The sequence below is a fragment of the Hydra vulgaris genome, chromosome 01 (assembly GCF_038396675.1).
Source record: "Hydra vulgaris chromosome 01, alternate assembly HydraT2T_AEP".
In the NCBI taxonomy this organism is placed as follows: domain Eukaryota; kingdom Metazoa; phylum Cnidaria; class Hydrozoa; order Anthoathecata; family Hydridae; genus Hydra; species Hydra vulgaris.
Genome location: NC_088920.1, coordinates 31699013 through 31722676, shown reverse-complemented (window position 1 = coordinate 31722676; position 23664 = coordinate 31699013). Strand labels below are relative to the sequence as shown.

Here is a 23664-nt window from a genome sequence, read left to right as displayed (position 1 = left end):
TTTTAATATTAATTGAATAATTCTGTTTTGGTTGAATACTTTTTAAATTATCTTTGAATTTCACATTTTTATTTTTTCTGTACTTTCAACAATGTTTATGTTTTATTGCTTTGCTATAATTTTCTGTATATATTTTCTATTTTTCTCATGAAAAATCTTTATTTGTATTTTTCTCAAATCATAAGTTTTTTGTATGCTGCAATAACTATCTTGTGATTGGTTTGCCTGATTGTGTTGAAGTTTTCTGGCTTTGTTTATTACATATATGTAAATTCACCAAAGTAATCCATATTACGTAACCAGTACCAAAAATTACCCATGAGCGAGATCTCGTCTCGTTCTCGTTTCTCGTGAGAAATGGGACTTCTCGTGAGAAACGAGAAATAGAAAATTCTGGCGAGAAGTAGAACGAGACTTGAATAATATATTATTTTCCAAACTAAAAGTTATTATAATTTACAAAATGCTTAATAATTTCAAAAAACAAGTGACTGTGAGATATTTTCAAAAAACAAGTGACTGTGCTGAATGCAAGGCATGCAAAAAGTCTTTGAAAACACAAGATGGAAACACAAGCGGACTTCATCGTCACCTCAAAAAAAAACAGCCAAGATTAGGTTAAGTATTCTGAAAAAACTGACGACTCTCTTCTTCCTCCTCCTAAGAAGAAACAACAAACCGTATTCGAAATGCTTGAAACAAAGTCCAAATATGACAATGACAATTCCATTCAAAAACAGTTTGACTCTGCAATGCTGGATTACTTTTGCACTGATCTGGCATCCTTTTCAGCAGTCGAAGGAAGAGGTTTCAAGAAATTGTTTGACATTGCAAACCCTAAACTGAGCCTTCATCACAGAACAACATATTCAAGAAAGCTTTCAATTCGGTCAAGAGAAAGTTCAAGCTGGAATGAAGAGCATAATAACGGAGATTACGCCAAATCTAAAAAGTGCTACATTTACTTACGACCTTTGAACTTCCAGAGCTCAGGACAGCTACATCTCTTGGACTTTTCATGCTATTGACGAAAATTGGAAAATACATCACTGGACACCCCATGTCCAACAGTTCCCAGGCAGACACACAGATATTTTAATTGAAGGAAAGCTGGATTCTTTCTAAGAAGAACTAAATTTGCCTGCTGATTTGCCAATGTACTGCGTGAACGACCAGGCAAGAAACATGAAACTTGCAGTTAGATTGTCAAAGCGCCTTGACCAATACTTGTGCAACAATCATATTTTGCAATGTGCAGTTCGAGACTCATTTGGACTGACTGCTGGAATGGATGATGCGTTGCAAACATGCAAAGATTTGGCTTCTTTAACTCACCAGTCAACAGTTGCAGCTGAGTTTGCTTGAATCAGAATCAGACTCTCAAGGAATCAATTTTAGACAGTTACGCCAGTCTGTTGACACAAGATGGAATAGTGAACTGGATTGCATGGCTTCTGTCCTACATCTAAAGAGTGCAATTATCAGCTTATGTGCAAATGAAGATATTTTTTCTTCAAAGACCATCAGTGCATCACAGTGGAAATTAATCGAGGGAGCAGTAGAAATTTTGGCTCCACTTAAAGACGCTACAGAAACGTGGTCGGCATTATTATTAGCAATATTTGACTTTTATCATAAGTTGGTATTATAAACCGTGATATTTTATCGTAAAATTATAGTTAAATATTAAAAAAATTAAAAGAAATAGTTTTAATTAAACTATTTTTATTAAATAATAAAAGACTTATATTTTATATTTCATTTCAAAAAAAAATGAAGAAAAAAAACAAAGGGTTCACATAGTATTTCATATCACAATCATAAAATGAATTAGATATGAATCAAACTAGTTATGCATCATATCATAATTACATATCAGAATAATGCGTTTTCAAACAAGTTTTAAATGCAATTTATAACTTAATGTGCAGGCTGGAAAATCAAACAAAAATGTTGAGTTTGTTTACCAATCTATTTAAATCAGCAGTCAATATAAAGTTTAATTAGTAGTAATTTTGTAATCAAAAATTTACAAAACATCGAGTTGATAGTCTTTCACTTCAAAGGAATCAAATTTTATATTTGCGCATTTCGTGTAATCAAGAGATTTAGAAAAAATTTGAGAGCTTTTTTCAATATGCAGCAATCTACTTTAACTTAAAATGAGTCCGTGTATGCGCAAGTATCACAACAGTTGCTTTTAAGCGCATCAAAATCCTTTCAAAAATATTTTCTCGACAATTATGAAATAGTTGCAAGAAATGATTGGATTCAATTCTATTGCAAAGTATGAACTTTTTATAATTATTAGTAATTTGCTTTTAATAGACGTTTAAATAAAGATAACGAATAAATATTAGGGTCGATGGATCTTCGGAACTAAAACAAAAAATGACATTGAAGCATTTCAGCATAAAAAAAAAACTCTAAAAAAGCATTAAATGAAACTCTATAAAATGATTGAGGTTTTCTTAAATTTGGTAAAAGATTATTTGTATCGTGAAACGGAATACACATTAAAAATATTAAGTTAAGTAACAACATATATTTTCAACAAGTTCAAGTGCTTTAAATTGTTCCGTTTTCACATTTTGGCCGTGTTTGATGCTAATAATGACAGTTACGAAAAACGCCTCGCTGAATTTAATATACGAATTGACTCTCGTTAAAAAATTGTCCGCAGACAAAAGTTCAAAAAGTATAGACATCAAAACATTAAAAAGTCTGTATTGTCGAAGTAACCCAGTGTCAACTTTATGTTTCCGTTTTACCATGAAAAAAGATTCAAAAGTTATAAACCTGTATTTGATAATGTAGAGACAGAACTAATGCAATGTCTGACCATGTTTTAAATTCTATGTGGCAAACCTAAAAGAGCTTTGGGTAGACATTAAAACTGGAGACGCCGATTTTAAACCACTATAATCTAATGCAAAATTCCAACCTGCTCCCAACAAGAAACTCAATTCCAATGAATACTGAATACAATTAAAACAAGAAAAAATTAATTTGGAGAGTGAGAGTTTGTCAATTGAATATTTGTACACAGTTCATATTGATAAACCAACAAAACTTGATAAAAACGTTAAAAATACTTGATCCATCTTTTCACACTTGGCTCGGCTCACAACATTTTTAATATGGTATCCATCTTATTTAACAACATTTTCGGAATTTTAACATGCTCTCCCTAGTTTCATGTATTCACTATCACAATATAACTCCAGCAGCTCGTTGCAGAAAAAATGACAAATTCCAGATAATACAAGTTTCAATTTGCATGTTCAGAACTATTGGGTTGTTCTTACTAATTACAAATGTGCGCCAAACACTTGCTACTTTAACGATAGTTTAATGTTCAACGCATATTTTCACAAGTTGAAAGCAATTTGAAGTTGCATCGATGAAAAATCTCATAACGTAGCGCATATTGTAGTTGAACGGCGTACTATTCAAACTAGAGATGTCACAAATATTTGGCCGAATATTCGGCAACAGTTAATTATATTGAGGGTTCCGACCTGCTTTGTTGTAGTGCATAAGTCAACTACTCGATGGGCATTTATAAATAGTTTGTGTCACAGCATACACTATTTGTTGACTGATACACTAAATATTTTAACTATAGTTATGCCTAAAAGTTTCATACTCTTCAAACCATTCAGAAAAGTTCAAAAATAACCAGCTCAGGTATGTCTTGCACTTCTGAGGTAATTTCAGAAAATGCTATAGATTGAATTAGTATAGAAAACTCTAAACTTATTTACAAAAGTTATTTTCACGACAACCTGAACTTAAAGCGTGGTTTAACTTTAATTAAACGATTGCCTTTATTAGTTGCTTTATTAATTATTAATTGCCATATATAAGTATCCCAACAGTCCGATTTAAATTTTGCAATACAGAACTTAACTTGTTAACTTAAATATATAACCAATATTAAGAAGTTAAATATTAACCAGGTAACTTAAATATATAAACATACAAAAATAAAAAACTAGGCTTTGTAACAACTTTCATATTTACTTGCTCTTACCATTCTTCTATTTACTGTTCGAACTTTTTTTTTTTGCTTGTTGTTTTGATATTTCCACAATGCAACCAAATTCATCTCGTTTTGAATGTTTTTGTAATTGAGTGACAATACTTGAAGTTTTTTTCTATTTACTTTATATTGTGCTCATAAATTACGTGATATTATTTCTTGGTTTGTAAAATTAAAAAGGTCTTTAACATACCGTGTTATATTGATTGTTAATGTTTCCTTCATGAGTTTTGTGTTTGTTTTTTTTATATTTTTCCATGCTTAAATGCAATAACAATGTCTATATTGCTCATATTGTGTTGCTTCTGTTGTAACTAAATACAACTCAAAATCTTATACAACGCAAAATAGACCAATGGTTAAAGATCAAATTTTTTGATTTAATGGAACCGAATATAAATTAAATATGAAACTTAAATAGAAAACTCTAGTTTTATTATTTTATTTTAAACGCCTCTCAAGCTTCAACGAAATTGGTTATAAAAAAAACTGAGAAGAATACAAAAAAAAAAGTACCTTTTATAAAAATAAGGTCACAGGTTGGAGGGACTTTTTCAAAGGGCTTGGGGCTGTAGCTCATTAGTTCCCAACTTTTTGTATCTCAACAATATTATTTTTAAAGCAGATTAAAACTGTTTTTTTTCCAGCATCTGTGACAGCAAATTTTATGGTATTACAAGAAGCAGCTTCATAAAATTAAAATTTATAGTTTACTTCATTATTCATTCTAAATCTGCCACTGATGTTCTTCATAGTTTATTTTTTTTACTTCATTCTGTGTTCTTCTTAGTTAATTTTGGCTAGAAGTAGCTTCATATTGTTATGTGTTTCGATCAATCCGGCTGTATTAGCAATGGGATCTGATGGTAGAGTGCTTCCGTTGTGTAGGAAGGAGTACAGCCTTGAGACTTGTCTTTGATGAGTCTATAAACAGTCTCTATTCTTTGTAAGCTAACTGAGTCTTTAGTTCATCCATTAAACCAGTCACATTACAACAACAGCCAACTTGTCTTTTCCATTGAAAAGTACAGTTCAAACGGACTGTGTCTGCTGTGATTACACTTATTCTAACATCAGCTTGAAGTAGACTCCACCATTGCAACCTCGATCCTAATAGCTCAGTCTTGACTTAAATAGTCCTATATTTTAAACCAGATTATTAAGTTCATTTTGAGAAATATGATAAATATGATAAGTTAGCTCCCTCCAAATCATGGGTAACACGAGTAGCATTGCTTTTGCCATGTAACCGGTTAGAAATCCCTGTGCTACAAAAAATTTGAGGAGCCCAGTATTATTCTTGATTTCCCTACTTACAATCAAAGTACAAATCGTAAGCTTAATTGATCACTGGTGTGATAATACATTTCTGTGAAACCAATGGCACTTTGCCGCAGATATAACAAAACGAATCCGGGTTATTGACACACTTTCTTGTCATGGTTGATTATAATAAATGAAATAATTTCATAATATTTTCTTATAAATTCTGAGAGAAACAGATAAAACAGTTAAATTTCATGAAAACTTATGAAACAAAAAACACAATTAAAGAAAAAGTCAACACATTCAATGGTAAACCATGAAATCAATCGACAACACCTCTAGCGATAACTTTACTAGAGCTAATCAAAACTTTTAAATTTCCAATTTGTGTTATATTAGAAAATATTTTTGATATAGTATATAGCATTCTTGATATAGTATATTTCTGCTATTTCTGCTAACGCTACAACTTCACTGTTGACCAGATTCAAAATCTAGTTCTTAAGTTAATATTTATACTAAAAAACTGGAAGCTGTGCTCATCACTAAGTAGTGTTATTTTACTCTTATCAACAAAAACTAACTCTTTACTTTTTTTGTAATTAAACCCTTATTATGTTAAATATGGTTGAAAAGCCAATAAATTTTTTACAAAACTGACTTAAAAACTATAAATTAATATTTACGATAATCGCTATATTTTCACCCTAGAACCATCTAATTAATAAATATAAATAAGATTTGTATATTTCCTTTTTTTAATTTTCCACATAAAAACAGTTTTGTTGAGTTTTTTGATAACTCGGATAAAAATGACTTTCTGTACTTGTACCAATGTTCATTGAAAGTTTTCTTTGCTATTTTTATATAATCAAATACGCTTACCTGTAGTGAGGTTTATAGAGGTTTCAATTGGTAAAAAAAAATTTTATGTTATGAAATCAGTTTTAGCTAACTTTTAAGTTGCGTTTTTTGAGAAGATTTTATGAAGTGTTCTTGATTAGGGAAAATATTTTTTAAGATGATACTTTATTAAATTAAGTTATTTTTGTTTCACCTTTTTGTAGTAAGCCGTGGTTTTATAAGTATATATATGATATGTATTAAACAAATCCTACCTAAATAAGATTAAAATCAATTTCAAGTAAATATATAAGGACGAACCTTACTAATAAAAACTCGTGCTATTTAAACTCATGACATAATTAGTTTCTACTTTTGTTTCTTTAATCAATAAAAAAGGTTGGTATTTTATTAGTAAAAAAATCTTTTTTTACTTTTTTTTTAATTTGTTGGCCAATTTGTCTCAAGTCCTGTTTTTTTCTTATTTGCAATGTATTTTTTGTAGCAAAAAAGTCAGAAATACGCTAACTGAAAAGATAGTAGAAGGCAAGTAGTTTAGGTTAACTATTAGAAGAAGAATACTGAGCGAGAAGAGCATATTTACTTTCTGTTGTAGTTAGAGTAATTGAAATCATATTAAAGAGAAATCTGATCTCATTCCTAACTATCATTATGCCATTGAATGAATTAGAACTCTCTAAAAACAAAAACAGAAAATTATGTTTGCAAAGGTATCTAAAAAAAGTTGTATTGCCAGGCATTTTTAATTAAATAAATTTTTGCACAAAATTGTTAATTTCAATGCAAAATAAAAAAGTTCATTAGACATATTTTGAATGAATATTACAATGAATTATAGTCTTTATATATGTCAAGACATCAATATTTATTGTAAACAAAATGCAATGAAAAGAGTAGATTCGATTGTCATCAAAGTTTACTAAAAGCTAATAATAACGTTTTAGATTAAAAAAAAAATGTTATCATCTGAAATGTGTAATAACTCAGGTGTTAAGCATCAATTCACACTAAAATCTTATAGGAAAATCCGGCAAATATTTTCTAATATAAAGTACGAATGTTGGACTCCATAGACTTATGTGTTATGATCATATAATAGTAAAAAAAGGGATTAAAAAGAATATAAAAATACAACACTTTGGTTTTCTTGAAACAATATCAGTTAACTTTTCTTGAATACATTTGAACTCCATATGACCTTTTTCATGGATAAAATTAGTAATTGTATGAGTGCAAATAGCTTTTTAAATCTAATTAAAACATAACACATACTACTCAAGCAATGCTAATAAACTTATGCTCCTGTTAATTGTTTTGTAGCATGATGCAACCTTAACTGTAAGAGCAAATATTTTACAAACAATTACTTTTTTAAGTTTTTATTATTAAAATTGTCAGAATTTATGAATCAGGTTACATATTGTCAATCAAGTTACGTATATTATTGTTAAAATTAGAGATTATAATTGTTATATTTTTAATATTTATCAATAAAAAAATAAATATAAATACTGATATAATGACTTTTACCATCAGCACAAATATAATGCTGATCTTTTTTTTTTTTTTGTTAGAGAATGTTTTTTGAAAGAGGTTTACTGTAAAAACTATGCTTTGCAGAGGATGAGTTATTGAGATGAAAAGTTATTTTACAAAACTTATAATGTAAATCATAGAAAGTCGTGAGAAAATAGAAAAGTAGCAATCTGATTTGTTAACATTAAACACTGTTGACTTTGCAGCATCTGCTGCAGTTATTTGATTTGTTGCAAATGTACGCCGTTGTATCAGGATTTACTAAAGTATTCTCAAAAAATTATACAATTGTTAAATCATGATAAGAAGAGTGCAAAATAAAGCGCTTTTTGAATGTTAGCATCATTATTTTTTCTGTGTTTATTGGAAACTGGCAAAAATTATTCGAGTCAAGCTATGTTCTTAAATGTTTCCTAATTTTAAACATATTAAGAGATTGTAGTAGTTAAAATACTAAAAACAACCTTATGACTAGCTAACTTAGTTTTGAATCGTGTACTCAAATAAAACTAAGATATGGGTTTCTCTCTGCAATCGCAGAAAACCTATTTTACCCCTACCTGGTACCCCCTCCCTTTTAATTTTTTTGTTTGTTTGCACAGCAGGCGTAGTTATGTCACTTACAACATGGCGTAGAGAGCTATTTTTGGAGGGGTAAACTAAACACCTACGTCCATCCCTGTGACCTGGCCGTTGGTTCGGAGTTCATGGTATCAATTATTAGGTCTAATTATTATTTATACTCTTAAATGATTAAAGAATTATATTAATGGGTTTATTACATTAAAGGATTTTATAAATCTTAAATTAATATTGGAAAATTATTAATTAAAAAAGAGTATTTAATAATAAATATTAGTCAATCAAGCTTATAGTTGACAAAAAATAAAAAATCTAATATACTCAAATAAAGCAAAAACAAAAAAAATATCTACAGAACAAGATTAAAAACGCTTATTTAGTTTGAGAGTTAATATCTTAAGAAAAATTTGTCTACCTATGTGATGTATTCAGTTTTTATAGCTATTTTTAGGTTATCCTTGAAATGCTACCTATCCTGTTCAACTTGCTGGTAATTTATTATCATTTTTTAGACCAAAAAGTATCGTTGACTTCTAGTGTTGATTTGTTTTTTAGGGGTCGTCCGTAAAGTACGTACGCTTTTATGTAGGGTTTAATAAGTTTTATAATGGGGCTTTATTATATTTTGAAATTAAAAGTTATCATTTGGCTTTTTTTAAGTTAGCATTAAACATATTTTACGATGTATTATAATGTATGTAAAAATCAGAAGTTGATTAAACTGGTATTGTGATTTGTCCTCTTCCAGCCAGATGCCATACAGAGGCCACATTACCAAGGCTCGCAAAGACGAGTTCAGCTCACTAAAGAGCATCATAACCTGCTTCCTAGACCAAAAGCATGTGATTTTGGTCTGTGAAGCAGGTTATAATGCTCTTTAGTGAGCTGAACTCGTCATTGCGGGCCTTGGTAATATGGCCTCTGTAAGTGAAAAGTAGATTGAAAGTCAGAAGAAGTCGAGTTAGAAAGATAGCGTAGAGAAGGCAGAATGATATTGCACTAGTTAGAATGTCAGTAATATTTTTAGATTATATGTGTTTGTGTTAGCTAATTTCACAATATTTTTTAAAAACTAATTTTTATACAGAGTGGCTGTTGAGTAGTGCAGAGGTCATACTTTTTGGTAAAAATTTTTTATTTTTTATTTATTTTTGTCAGAAGGACTTTTGAAATTTTTTTTTTTTTAAATTGATAGATAGCCTGCTTAAACAGATACCTTCAATCAATATAGCAGCACAACTTGCATGTTTTATCTACTTGTAATTCAATGCAGCATATATATAAGTAAACAGTAAATTATGATGTCAAACTAACATATATATATATATATATATATATATATATATATATATATATATATATATATATATATATATATATATATATATATATATATATATATATATATATATATATATATATATATATATAACTATTTATGAAAATTACACCGGTAGCAACCGCTTTGTCATATTTAAAAAGTTTCGATAAAGTATATATTGATCATTTATAAAATCAATTGCATAAATTTATGCTATTAATTATGTTAACTTATTAATTTTTTAATATTATTATTATTTATCATCAAAACAAACTTTTTGTCAAAATCTGTTATATAATTAAAGCAAATGCTGTAATAAGTCTTTCGCAATTTTTTGGTATAAACATATTTGTGATTGCAATCAGTGTTAAAGTAAAATTTATGTTTTAAATAAACGAGGTTGTAATAAGCATGAGTGAGAGGAAGATTTTTTATTCACTCATGTAAAGCTGTAAACACTTTTAAAATACCTAATTAATATGGCGTATTTGCAATGTGCAGAGCAAGACTTAAAATGACATATTTAACAACTATTAAACACAAAGTGCAACAAACACCTTAAATAACTATTAACATACACCTAAAAAAAATTCCATTGTTTAATTAAGTACTTAACAATACAAAGGTTTTTTCGCTTTTTAATAAAAAAATTAATTTTAATATTGCGATCCTTGAGGTTCGTGAAATCTAATTTAATTAATTTAAGTAAAACATGTATTTGTTATTGGATAAAAATAAAGCCTTAAAAATTAGAAACTAGCCAAAAGATATCCGGATTTTTTTAAAGATTTTAAAACAAAACTTCCTTTCCATTTAATGTAAAAAATTTTATAAACTTCTGTAAAACAACTTAAAGTACAACAACTTAGCAACTAGTACCTAGGGATAACAATCCTGGGATCCCGCAACTTTGTATAAATTGACCACCCTGAAATCTTGGGATAAGTCCCCGAAATTTCCAGGGATTTTGGGATAGTCAAAAAAAAGTAAAAGTTATTAAAGTTTAAGCTTATAGTTGTAGTTAAGAAATTTGTAAATCGTGTTCGGTAAAGTTGCTGTTTGGTTGTGTAACTGTTTTTCTCTTTGCAATGTTTTCCTTTTAAAGTTCTCTATTTCTGAGTTTTATTAAAAATAAAAACTCAAAACATTGCTTGATTGCAAAATATGTACTATCAAACATATAAAATATATTATTATACTATATATTTATATATATATATATACATATATATATATATAAATATATAGTATATACAAAAAACTTAAATTCATTAATTTTTAAAAGTCTTAAATAAGTTTTAATACAAAATATACTGGTAAAACTTACCGGTACTACAAGAGAGGTCATACCAACTCCAATACCACAATAGATGCAACCAAATCCAGTAATAAAATTTGAAAAACCTTCAATGCTTTGTATTTGTGGACAACCAATTATTAGCAACACATAACCCAATAAAGATATAATTGAGGTCATAAGAATAGTTGATCTTCGACCAAGCTTGTCAATAAAAATCCGAGCAAAAACACTGCCGATTGATGCGGCAATCACAAACGAAATCTAAACTATTAAATGTAATATTTACTATAACAAAATAAAATTATAATTTAAGTACATTTTATTTAAAATGGCGAACGTGGGGTAACTCCGAACATGGTCAAAACAGCATTGTAGAAAAATAAATTTGAAAATTTCTTTTTACCTTCTGAGAAGGGATCCCATGCTCAGTTCCAGACCTGCTGCAGTGTAATGAAGCTGGGGATGTTGTTTAGTATAACTTGATTTTAATTTTTTCTGATAAATTTATGCAACTTTTTTCTTGAGAAACATTCTGTTGTAACTTCTACGGAAATAAAGCCACTCCTTTTTTTTGTTGTTGTTGCATAATAAAATTTTTACACTTAGTTATTACAATTAGCATCTTATTTGTTATTACCCAACAGTGTTTGTTATTGCCCCCTGATGTGTTACCCCATTTACATAGGGTAATTACAAACACCAATGGTTATTTTTGCCATAAATTTTAATTTTATAATAAGATTTATAAAAATTGCTTTCAAGGGTTTGTGACTGAAAAATTAAGTTAACTGATAAGCAATGAATATGATCAATTTTGTATAACTGGTGTCTTTAATTCCCACTCTATCTTTGAATTAAAACAAAGTAATTTAATGTTAAAAGAACCACTCTAAGACCTAATCACAAGCTCCCATTAGTTCTTCTATTTAACTATTAAGATCCATTCATCCTTTGTTCATTTTAAATCTTTTAGTTTATTTTTGAATTTAATTTTTAAAAAAGGATAGCAATACCAAATTAGACTTTCATTAATATTTTTCAAAGCAATTGTGAATTTACAAATGAAAATTAAATATTAAAACATAAAACTTGTAAAACACTAACGCTGTAATTTAACTTTGCTAAGTCATTTTTATTTAAAAACTGTATCCTAAAAAACAATACAAAAATTTATAAGAAATGCATATCTTATAGGGTGCTTTAATTCCCATTCTCAAATGCTTACATAATACACACCCTATCATTTTAAATTCTCCTTGCATATGATGACATCTTCTGTTTTTAAAAACAGAAAAATCCCCTTTTTTTTTAAACGAAAGAGAAATTTAAAATGGTAGGGTCTATATTAAGTTAGCATTCAAGAATCAATTCGTCATTTTTCAGTTGTTAAAATACGTTATAAAGTTTTATTACTTTATAAAATACATTAATTAGTGAATTCAATTACTGAAAATAATATATATTAGATTTTACTGGTTTACATAAAAAATTAAATGTCAGTAATATTTTTAGATTATATGTGTTTGTGTTAGCTAATTCCATTATGTTTTTTAAAAACTAACTTTTATACGGAGTGGCTGTTGAGTGGCGCAGAGGTCATGCTTTGAGGATAAATTTTTTTATTTTTTTATTTATTCTTGCAAGAAATACTTTTTAAATTTTTTTTTAAAATTGATAGATAGCTTGCTTAAACAGATACCTTCCATCGATATAGTAGCACAACTTGCATGTTTTTTCTATTTGTAAGTCGATGCAGCAGCACTACCCGCATGTTCTACTAATTTGTCAGTGTATATAAGTAAACAGTAAATTAACAAAAAGTAAATTTAGATGTCAAACTAATGAATATATATATATATATATATATATATATATATATATATATATATATATATATATATATATAGATATATATATATATATATATATATATATATATATATATATATATATATATATATATATATATATATATATATATATATATATATATATATATATATATATATACTTATGAAAATTACACTGAAAGTAACAGTTTTGTCATATTTAAAAAGTTTCGATAAAGTATATATTGATCATATATAAAAATCATTGCATAAAGTTGAGGAAAAAGTTTTTTATTAAAAATAAAACAAAATTTTATTTAAAAGTAAACTTTAAATAAATTATTCAAATTCGAGTTGTTTTTTTTTATTATTATTATTTGAATTTTGATTAAGTGTCCCCAAGAAGTCCTTATGGTTTTATCACAGAGCACATCAAATGAGCATTTTATTAAAAGTTCATGCCTCCTTCCTAACCGATGTTGCAAAACTTGCTCAGAGGTGGGGTTTGAACTACGGATCCTTTGTTTCTAAGGCAAGGGCTTTTTTTTTTGAGCTTTTTCCTCAGAATATAAGTAAACTTTGCTTTAAAATCAAAGAAAATAAAGTTTATTAAAGACAAAGAAAATAAAGTTCTGATGAGTTGTTAACATTTTTGACAGATTTTATAAGCTTTGAAACTTTTTGTATCCAAAAAGTTGGAGGGAGTCTTTTTTGTAGGCATTTTTTTAAACTATGGCCTAGAATATCAAAATTTACCCAGGATTTAGTCTTTATCAAAAAAAAAACTGTTATCAAAGGGTTTCAGCTTTTCCTTCTTCTGTTAATAAAAGAAGTAGGAATACTTACATCTTTTTAGATCTCCCATTAGGTGAAATAAGAAATTTTCACAATTTTTTTGCAGAGATCTCTGTGATAAAGACTAATGTCAGCAATAGGTTAACATGATTCTAATACCACCTCTTCAGTTGGCTCAGAATCAATATAATGACATATCAATAAATACTCTTAATTTTGAAAATTTAAAATAACGATGAAGATAAATTAAGGTTTAAAATGACACCGCTAAAAAATTATTACATTTGATTTTTTGACAAGATAAAACTCTATTATTATGCAAAATCAAAAAAAAGTGTTATTATTTTGATTTCATTTTAAAATGTTTCTATTGATTTTAAGGAAAAAGTTTTAGTGGAAAAATAAATCAGGCTAATTTAATTTCTAAATTTTTTACATCTAAGAGATAAGGTTTCAGCCATTTTATTGATTTCTTTGACTATTTTATTACTCGGTAGGAGAACCTGTCTGGTTTTAGGGAAAACAAAATGAATTTTAAGTGTCAAAACGTCTTTGTCGAAATGTGGCGTGTAGAGTAGCTTCTTTTTTATTGATTTTTTACCTGACAGTCTGATTTTCTTTAAAAGAAACTCAACTGGAAGCAACACCAGTTCACAATAATTTCTGCGCTTCTCAAAAGTCAAAGCTTAAATAGATTAAAGTATTATTAGAAACATATATTTTTTTGCATAAAGGTATCTTAAAGGGTTGTAGTAATTTATTTTATCTAAAGTGTTTCTTAACTTTTTGTGGTCTCTCAAGTTCCTGCAGATTTTGAGTGCTACTTGAGCCTATGTTTCCAACCAGGTGTCTATTATTCTGGTGATTGATTCGCAACTACACCGTTTTTTTTGATTGCATCAAAGACATCCCAGCTCTGCTTCAGAGATTTAAATAGTTGATTTTCAAGCTAAATGGTCGTTAATAAAACTTAGTTAACCTTGCACAAAACATTTCTAAAAACCGGATCTTTATGTTTGAAATCAAGCAAATTCCCTGTGTAAACAGTCTGTTGTTTAACAAGTTTTATAGTACTGTGAGTTAGGCCTTACAGCCAACTACAAATTTAAGGTATTTTTATGCAGTTCCTGGGCTCTATTTTATATTTCTTAAAAGTACTTCATAATTCATATAAAAAAACCTAAAGCTTAAATATTTTTGTGTATATGATAGTATAAAATTTTGGTTTAAATTTATTTTTTTAACTAAAACCCATTGTATTCTGGTAATTGTTAAACACCTTAATCTTTTTTTTCTTAACCATCTTGAAGCTTTATGCAACCTAATGCAAACATTTGAAGTTGAAAAAGATGCAACTAATTGCGACAATCCTTTTTTCTTTGTTTTACTATTTGAAATATCAAAGTTCACCTGCCAGACACTACAGTTAGGATAAGAGCAGAGTTATCCACATCAATGTAAGCAATTAGAAGAATCATTTCATTTGAAGACATTGTTTTTAGTTCTCTTTAAAATAAATTTTAAATCTTTTACAAATAGGTCAAGTAGACCAATTATTACTTGCAGTTAAGTTCATTCCATTTACAGCTGCATCCAAAAGGGTAGCTTTAGCTAACTATAAGTTTTCTTAAATGATATTTGAACTATTTTCAATATACGTCATGTTTTAATTACACTATATAAAAAATAAGTTACATACACACATTTATATAACCTTATAAGTAGGTATTTTAAGGTGTATAAATATTAAAACAAGTTTTTAACACTAATTTAGCTATATAAAGATTAATCTCCCCCCCTCCCTCCCCCCTCAACTTGAGAAGCGTTACAAACTTTATTTGGTCAAAGTTTTTTAACGCTAAGAGATAATACTATGAAACTTAAAATTTATCGAAGTCTTGTTCAGTGTATACAAAAACATATTTTATCAACTTGTTGCCCTCACTTGTGGCAAGATGGAATTGATGAAATTTTAGGGCTTTTTTTGTTCCCAGCTTCCAATCATCGCATTTTTTTGCAAAGCATCGTTTTTTGACAATAGTATAAGCATACTAATGTTTAGAGTTTGCTCCATGTCTGGAAGTTAGATCTCAAACATGAAAAATGCTGAGTCTGTCACTGATCTAGCCTCGCGGAGACCCATCTATTACATAACCATTTAGAATAGACCACATAAAAAGTTTTCGTAACATAAAATTGGATGCATCATTTAACTCGTAAAAATCATTATTAAAGACCAAGTTTATATTGATCATGTATTGAGCATGTATTTTATGTCTCAATTAACTGAACTTGGACCGCAAAAGTATTCAGTTTTATATGTGAAATTTTAAATAAAATAAGTAGTAAATAAAACTTCGACTAGTTTGAACTCAAGAATAATTGATTCTAGAAGATTATACGTAAAATATTTAAACCTAATTCCGGATTTACCTATAGGGGTCTTATAAGTAAATCCAAAAAAATCAGATCTTCATAATTTTGGGGCCCAAAAATTTTTATTTTGAATTTTATAAAGGTGACTTTTACAAAATTTGTAATAAGATTTATAGTAGTAATTGTTATAGTAGTAAATGTGGATTCTAGCCCATAAAAAAAGAGCATTTTCAAAAAAAGTGTGGGAGCTAAAAGGTATGATACATCTCCACCATTTTTTAACATGTATATTATGGGCTCTTCCACTAGCATGATATTGTGTTAATTTAATTATTATTTCAACAAAGAAATAATAATTATAATGTGATCTCCTAGTCTCATTGCTTAGATTTTAGCTCAATTGATTTCACAAGTGAAATCTAAGCATAAAAGAAAGCATGTCCTTTTAAATACTTTATTATCAACCCATGAGTTGAACGAATCAGGATGTCCAAACCACTTTACTAATGATTTTTTACGAATAACTTTTTCAATTCTAAATATGTTTTGGTAAGTTTTTTGCAGTTCTTTTTTATAAAAAGTACCTTGTATTTCTCCATCATTATCGTCAGTTATTTTATATGTTGGTGGATCCTTGAACTGAACCTGGGACACTGTAAAAACCTCTTCATTCCGTCTCGGTGTGTTTCTCCTTTTTCATACGTTCCCTTATTTTTAACTATTCTAACTCTATCACCAATTGAAAACTTTGGTTTTACGGACTCTGATCGCACATTTCCATTTAGATTTAACCAAACAATATTTTCATTTCTTTTATCGCTAGCTGCAACTGGTGTCATTTTAATTGAAGAATGCTTTGTGTTGTTGTATTTATTTACTGTTTCATCTAAAACGTCAATATATTTTCTAGTAGAATTAGCTGAAAAGTACTTAAACCTTTTTATCTTTCATTGTTCTTTTCCAACGTTCAACTACCTAACTCTTTTCTTCATTTTCAGTTGAATATAACTTAACATCTAACGCTTTAACATGCTTATTATAAAATTCTAAGCCTTTATCAACCCACATTTTTTGAACTTAATACATTAGCAACACCAACTCCAGTTTTACTTTTGAATGGAACAATCCATCCGTACTTTGAAAAAATATCTACCACTATTAATAAGTATTTTATACCGTCATTGAATTTCGAAAAAGATTGCATGTCAACTAAATCAGCAGCCCATATTTCATTGATTCCATTTACAATAACTTTTCATTTTCTGAAATGATTTACAACTGGCCTATGAAGTTCGATTGCAAGTTTGTCAGTCCGATTCATTTCTTTATCTTTGTCTTTTTTACTGATCGTTGGTAGTTTTTTTCAACACCTAATTCATATGGGTTCAAAGAACCTAATCCAAACTTTACTTTAGATGATATAATAGGTTTTATAATACCTCGTTCAATTCTTTCACGTATTGTCGGACTTTTTATAGCATCCATTTCTTCGATCAGAACTTTATTAGCTAAATTTCTTGCTGTCTCATCGAAGTATTTATAAGCAAGATCGTAATGGTAAGCTACATTATCAACTCTATCTACAGGTGTACTCCATTCTTTATGTGCGTCAGTAGAAGTTGATCGCTTATCTAAATTAGTACCAGGACCTGCAAAGTTTATACCAGATAAATGCATCTCACGTGATAACTTTGACGATGGTAGTTTTATTTTACTTCTTGCTGAATTAATTGAGCCAACTAAATCACCTCCTATTTTTGCTGAAACGAATTTAGTTTTTGTTCTTTCACAAATAACACAGGTTCCATGTTGCATATTTCTTTTGTTTTTACTCACAACATTTTGTATGTTTAGTGTATCTGTTTTTATTTGTACACCGCACATTTTTATATATATAGAAAAATAATATATAACATTTTTATATATAAAAATGAAAATCTTAAATATATAAAAATGGATATTATAGATTTGTCATGGAATGCAAATAGCAATAAGAGAAATAATAATAAGTTGTTTCTTAAGAGTTTACGAGGAATTATTGTTGTAAAATCGGGTTATGGAAAAACTACTTTACTATTGAATTTACTTTTGAGACGTGCTTGGTCAGACTATAATAATTTTTGGAAAATCTCTTTTTCAACCAGAATACAAAATATTAAAACAATCTTTTGAAAAAAAATTACCAAAAGAAATTATTCTTAAACTATTTAAGACAAAACAGAAAAATTAAATGCAGACCCCGAGCTTATAAATGCAAACATTTCAAAAAATATAAATGAGAAAACAGATACAGAGTGCACGTTTTTTTGAAACAGCTGAAGACAAACCAAATCCTCAAGATCTTGATATTCATAACAATAATTTGATAATATTTGATGATTTACAATTAACAAAGCGAAATAAGTGTGAAAAGTATTATATAAGAGGAAGACATAGTAATGTAGATTGTTTCTATCTTGTACAAAATTATTTAGGCAAACTATACGAGAAAATACAAATTTTATTTGTTTATTTCCTTTAGATAGTTATTAGATTCAAAGAATTTAAATCACATTTATAATGATCATGTTTCAAGTGATATGCCAAAAGATGAGTTTAAAAATTAATTTAAGAAAGCTTGGTCAGAGCATCATGGGTTTGTTATTATAGATCTATCTTCTAAAAGAGATTATGGAAAATATAGAAGTGGATTAAATTGTTTTTGTATACCAACTTGTGAATATTATAAATTATAAAAAAACAAAAATGGCATATTATTTATCAGTGAGCTGAAATAGTAATATTATAAAAACTACGCTTGCTCCTATTATTTGACTTCTAGAAGACAGAGAATATGAAATGGCTCTAGTTAGTTTAGAGACATATTACTGTTTTCCTAATATTAATTCCCCAAACAATAATTTTAGATATAGCGCAAATAATTGATCAACTTGGAAGGATATGACAGGAAACGGTGATGCAAGTTCAGGAGTTGCAAATATTACAATTGAAGGAAATAATAATTCATTAGGATCAGCTTTAAACTATTGCAACTAGTTTTAAAGTTGATTTTAAAACTTCAAATTCAATTAGAACTGTTTTTGGTTTTGACAGAGGAATATATTCAGCAGGCTACAATATATCAACTACTATAGTAAACATATTAAATGTTAATAATATACAAGTAACAAGTGATATAATAGGATCATTGTATATAAATGGAGGAACTGATAACGTTATATAATTATTTTTTCCAACTGTAGGTCCTGGTTATAAAACTGCTCTAGAGCTGTATAACTTAATTTATTTGCCAATAGCGCTAAAAACAATATCAAAAATGGAAAATAAATTGCTTGATCAAAATGGAAATCTTTTGAATTTACAAGGACAACTATTACATTTCATATAAAACAAGTAAAATAATTTTTTTGTAATTTTTTTAAAATTATTTTTTATATTATATATAAAAATGAGTAAATATACTAATATTAAAATAAATGTATTGTGAGGGCAATTAGAAAAACTTAAAAAAGCAATGGAAGATTGTTATGAAGCTAGTATTAAGTTATCACATTCAGATCTAAATGGCGAGCATGCATTATCTGTAACAGATTATTAATTGAATAGAATTAAAATAGCATATAAAAAAGGTTAAGGCTTAGTAATTACTCTAAGTAAAACACAACTAGCACATAGTTCTCTAATAGAGGGGGGATTTATTGGTGCACTTTTTCCTTTACTTGGTACAGCTGAAAAATTTTTATTATCAAGTGTCGCTCCAGCACTTGCAACAGGATTAGATTTATTAACAGGAGTAGGTTCAGCAGCTGAATCAGCTATGGTTGATAAAATTGCTGGAAGGGGTATTGTGTACTTAAAAAAGAATGGAAGAAGAGTTAAAATGACAGCTGCATGAAATTAGTTTATATTTGAGACCATGGAGTAAAGGAGGATCTGTAGGTGATGGATTGTACTTACGTAATGGAAATGGATATACATCAACAGGTTCAGGTTTATTGTTAGGACCAAATTCACCATTTGCTAATATTACTTTTTTGAATATGATTCTGTGATTTCTCGAAATTTTTTTATATGTATAATAAAATGCCAAAAAAGTTATCCGCCATTACATAAATTTATAAACAAATATACTCCAGATGAACCTATAAAAATACTTCTTCATTCTAAGGTGCGCAAAGATTAAGAGCACCCTTCAGTATTAATAAATGAAAATAAATATAAAATATTTGCACAACACGACAATAAAATCTCTTTCACATCAATATATTGTTTTAAAGTTTGGTGTAGTATTTAAGAAAGGTGTTTCGTTAGTTTCATTAAAAGAAGAACTTAAATTAAAAATGTTAAGCTTGCAAAATTCTGTAATATCAGAGACTGCTGATGATTGTAGTAAATGTTATTAATAATTCTAATTCTGATGTATTGATTTAAAAAGGAGATTTTATGTTTTGTTAATTTATTGTAAATATTTAAAAAAAATAATTTAAAAAAAACTATTTTTAGATTTAGAATAAGTACATATAATATATATTCAAATATTACACCAAACGTATCAAGTGCGTCTTCTGAAAATCAGGTGATTGATGGTCATATATATCATCTAAAAAAATTAATGAGATTCAGAAAGAAATTGAGCGTAAAAACTATTATAGAGCTGTAAAAATAATTTCAGCAATTGATAATGCGTTATGTATGCAAGCACTATGACACTTGGAACTATTGGAATTGGCTTTTTAGCAACAATAATTGCAGCACTAGTAGTAATTGCATGTGAAGGTGCAGCATTAGAAGCAGGTGTTTATCAATAATAGGAGGGCAAGTTAATAAAAAATTGAATTTAAAAGCAGAAAAGCTTGAAAAGATTAAGGTACTTGCTGATTCAAAACTAAATACAATAAGTGACTATATTTTTAAAGCTTTAGTAGATGTGCATATCGATGAAAAAGAATTTAACATAATACTTGGTGAACTTAAAAAATTTAAAGTTATGCTTGAACAAATTAGAACAAAAATAAAAGAATTAATTAATGGACAAACTAAAGAAGCATTAGTTAAATAAGGAATAGATGAGGCAATTAATGTATTGCAAAGTAGATTCAGTAAAAGAGTAGATGTAAAAACACAAAATAATTTATTAAAATAAAACGTATAATAAAATAGCGTAAAACACAAAACACAGCATAACGATTTATGTTGTGTTTTTTTATCTTTTTTATAAAAAAAAGCAAAATGTCATTTCTAAAAATTGAAGGTCCTGAAAAAAGAGATAAAATTGCTGAAGAATTCTTAGATCTTAAAAAAGAATACAGAACAATAGTTTATATGAAAAGATGGGTGAAACTAATTTACAGTTAGACTTAAAAAAATTGTACAAGGCATTAATTGATAGCCAAGATGAAATAAAAGAAAACATAAATAAATTGCAAGATCAAGCTAATAAATTTGCACTCACTTTTTCAATTTCTTATCCTGAAGCAAATAAAGAGATAATGGTAACTGAATCTAAAGAACTATTGCCTTCTCATGAAAAAAATAAAGGTATGAGGATAGGAAACATTGCAACAGATTATCTAACAATGTATAATCTACAGATACTACATTTGGGATTCATCCTAAAGATGGTATAATATATATTGGATAAAAACCAATACATAATAATGATGGTGATATAATTATTGATGATGAAACATATTATGGTACTCCTGGACTTTGGGAGTTGATAACAAAGTTTAATCCTAATAAGGGAATATATATTGAAGATGACATTAAAAAATATCGAGACATATTATTACAAACAGATGCAATTACCTCTGATACAGGTAAACCAAAGTCATCTAGAAGTAAAAAATACAGAGAAGTAATATCGCCCATTTGGAGAGATATAAAAAGATCTAGAAAGCTAGAATTAAAAGGAAATGGAACTGGAAGAAGAACAAAAATACAAGCTATAGTTCTTCCTAGCAACCCTAATGCATTGATTGAAATGCTTGAATTACGCTGCATGGAAAGCAGGTAATACTGGATCAAGAAATGACGCTGTTACAATATGTGATGAATTATTACGACAAGGTATCATAAACAGTTCACATTATAAAGCAATGCAAAATAATTTATAATTACATATCAGTGCATATAAAAAAATATATAGTACATAAAAAATGTTAATTGTTCATAATAAGAGATATGTAAAGAAACATTTTATTGGAGGAAGTGGTATATTCTAAAGTATAAGAGATTTATTTAAACAAATAAAAACGTCAAGTGTAACAAGAGTATCATCAGCAATGTTGAAGAAGTTGACTGCCAGTGATTTAGTAAAAACTGCAATAAGTGCTGCTAAATCAGCAGAAAAAAAAACTTTAAGCATCAGCGATAGAAGCTGCTAGAAATGCTGCAGTTGAAAAAGGAAAATAAATAATTGATAAAGCATCTTCAAAAATAGTTTCACAACCTGTTACTAATAAAAAACTTGATGAAATAATTTTAAACTTGGTTTGATCTATAGATCTGATTAATGATCGATCTAAAAGATCTAAAAAAAATAATGTAGATGATATAACAACAAATATAAATAAAATGATGATGGGTTCTGCAATAATATCAATAAAAAAATATCAAATGAAAATACTATGAGAATAGAAGATCAAGTTAAAAAAGGATGCAGTCTTTGACTTGCGTAGACTTGAGTAGACTTCATTAGACTTGCGAAATTGTTATCGGACAAATCCTAATTTCATTATTTGCGCATAATAATTAGCTTAAAAGTAAAAACGTTCTATAAAATATAAACTTTATTATTTGAAACACAATTATTTAAAATGAGGTTAAATGCAGCTAAACAAGAATCTTTTTGAAAGCGACTAAAAATGTTTTTTGTATATAAACCTAATAATAAAAAAAAAAAATCATAAATCATTTTGAAAAGGAAAGATTTGCTCAAAGTACAATATATGATAACCTAAAAAGACTTGAAACTGTTCAATCGTTTTCTGATAGAAAGCACCCTGGTTGTCTGACATCCTGGACTAGAGAAAAGAAAGCCGAATTAACGAGACTTGTCAACAATTGAAAAGTGGTCAGTCAGAGAAAAATAGGTAATAAATTTGGTGTAAATCAATCGACAATTGGTCGTCAGTTAAAAAAAATCAATAATAAATATAGAAAACGTGAAAAGATTCCAAAATACACTATAGAACAACAAATAAAGGCAAAGAAAAGAAGCAGGAAACTAGTTAACCAACTCTAAAACAAATCGCTTCTATTCATCAATGATCAATCACACAAAATCGCTTCTATTCATCGATGACGAAAAATACTTTTGTTTTGCAGGGGACAACATGCCTGGAAACTCTGGATACTAGACAAACAACAAAAAGACATGCCCAGAAAGTGTTCGTTTTATAGGAAAAGAACAATTTCCAAAAAAATTACTAATGTGGATAGCCATATCTGACCGTGATATGTCCGAGCCATTGTTTCACACTTCCAAGGCTGTAGCGATCAATTCAACTATCTATATTAATGAATGTTTAGAAAAACGACTTCTTCCATTTATTCACAAGTATCATGGAGACTTTAACTATTTATTTTGGCCAGATTTAGCAAGTTCTCATAATTTTAAAGATTCTCTAAATTGGATGGACCAATATGTCTATTACGTTGATAAAGAATCCAATCCCCCAAATGTGCCTCAAGCACGACCAATTGAAAATTTTTGGGGACATTTGGCACAGAAGGTTTACGAGGGAGA

The 23664-nt window shown here is 28.2% G+C and overlaps 1 protein-coding gene across 2 annotated transcripts in view; it reads right to left on the bottom strand.

Annotated features, from left to right (window-relative positions):
• Nucleotides 1–23664, bottom strand: part of LOC136075286 (solute carrier family 2, facilitated glucose transporter member 8-like) — a 48954-nt gene that overhangs the window by 13301 nt on the left and 11989 nt on the right. For both annotated transcript variants that reach the window (XR_010635805.1, XM_065787910.1), the window contains exon 2: nucleotides 10942–11175. Coding sequence is in view for 1 of the 2 variants with exons in the window: in XM_065787910.1 (XP_065643982.1) it covers nucleotides 10942–11175 (234 nt within the window). In the remaining variant the exon portion in view is untranslated. The remainder of the gene's footprint in view (nucleotides 1–10941; nucleotides 11176–23664) is intronic.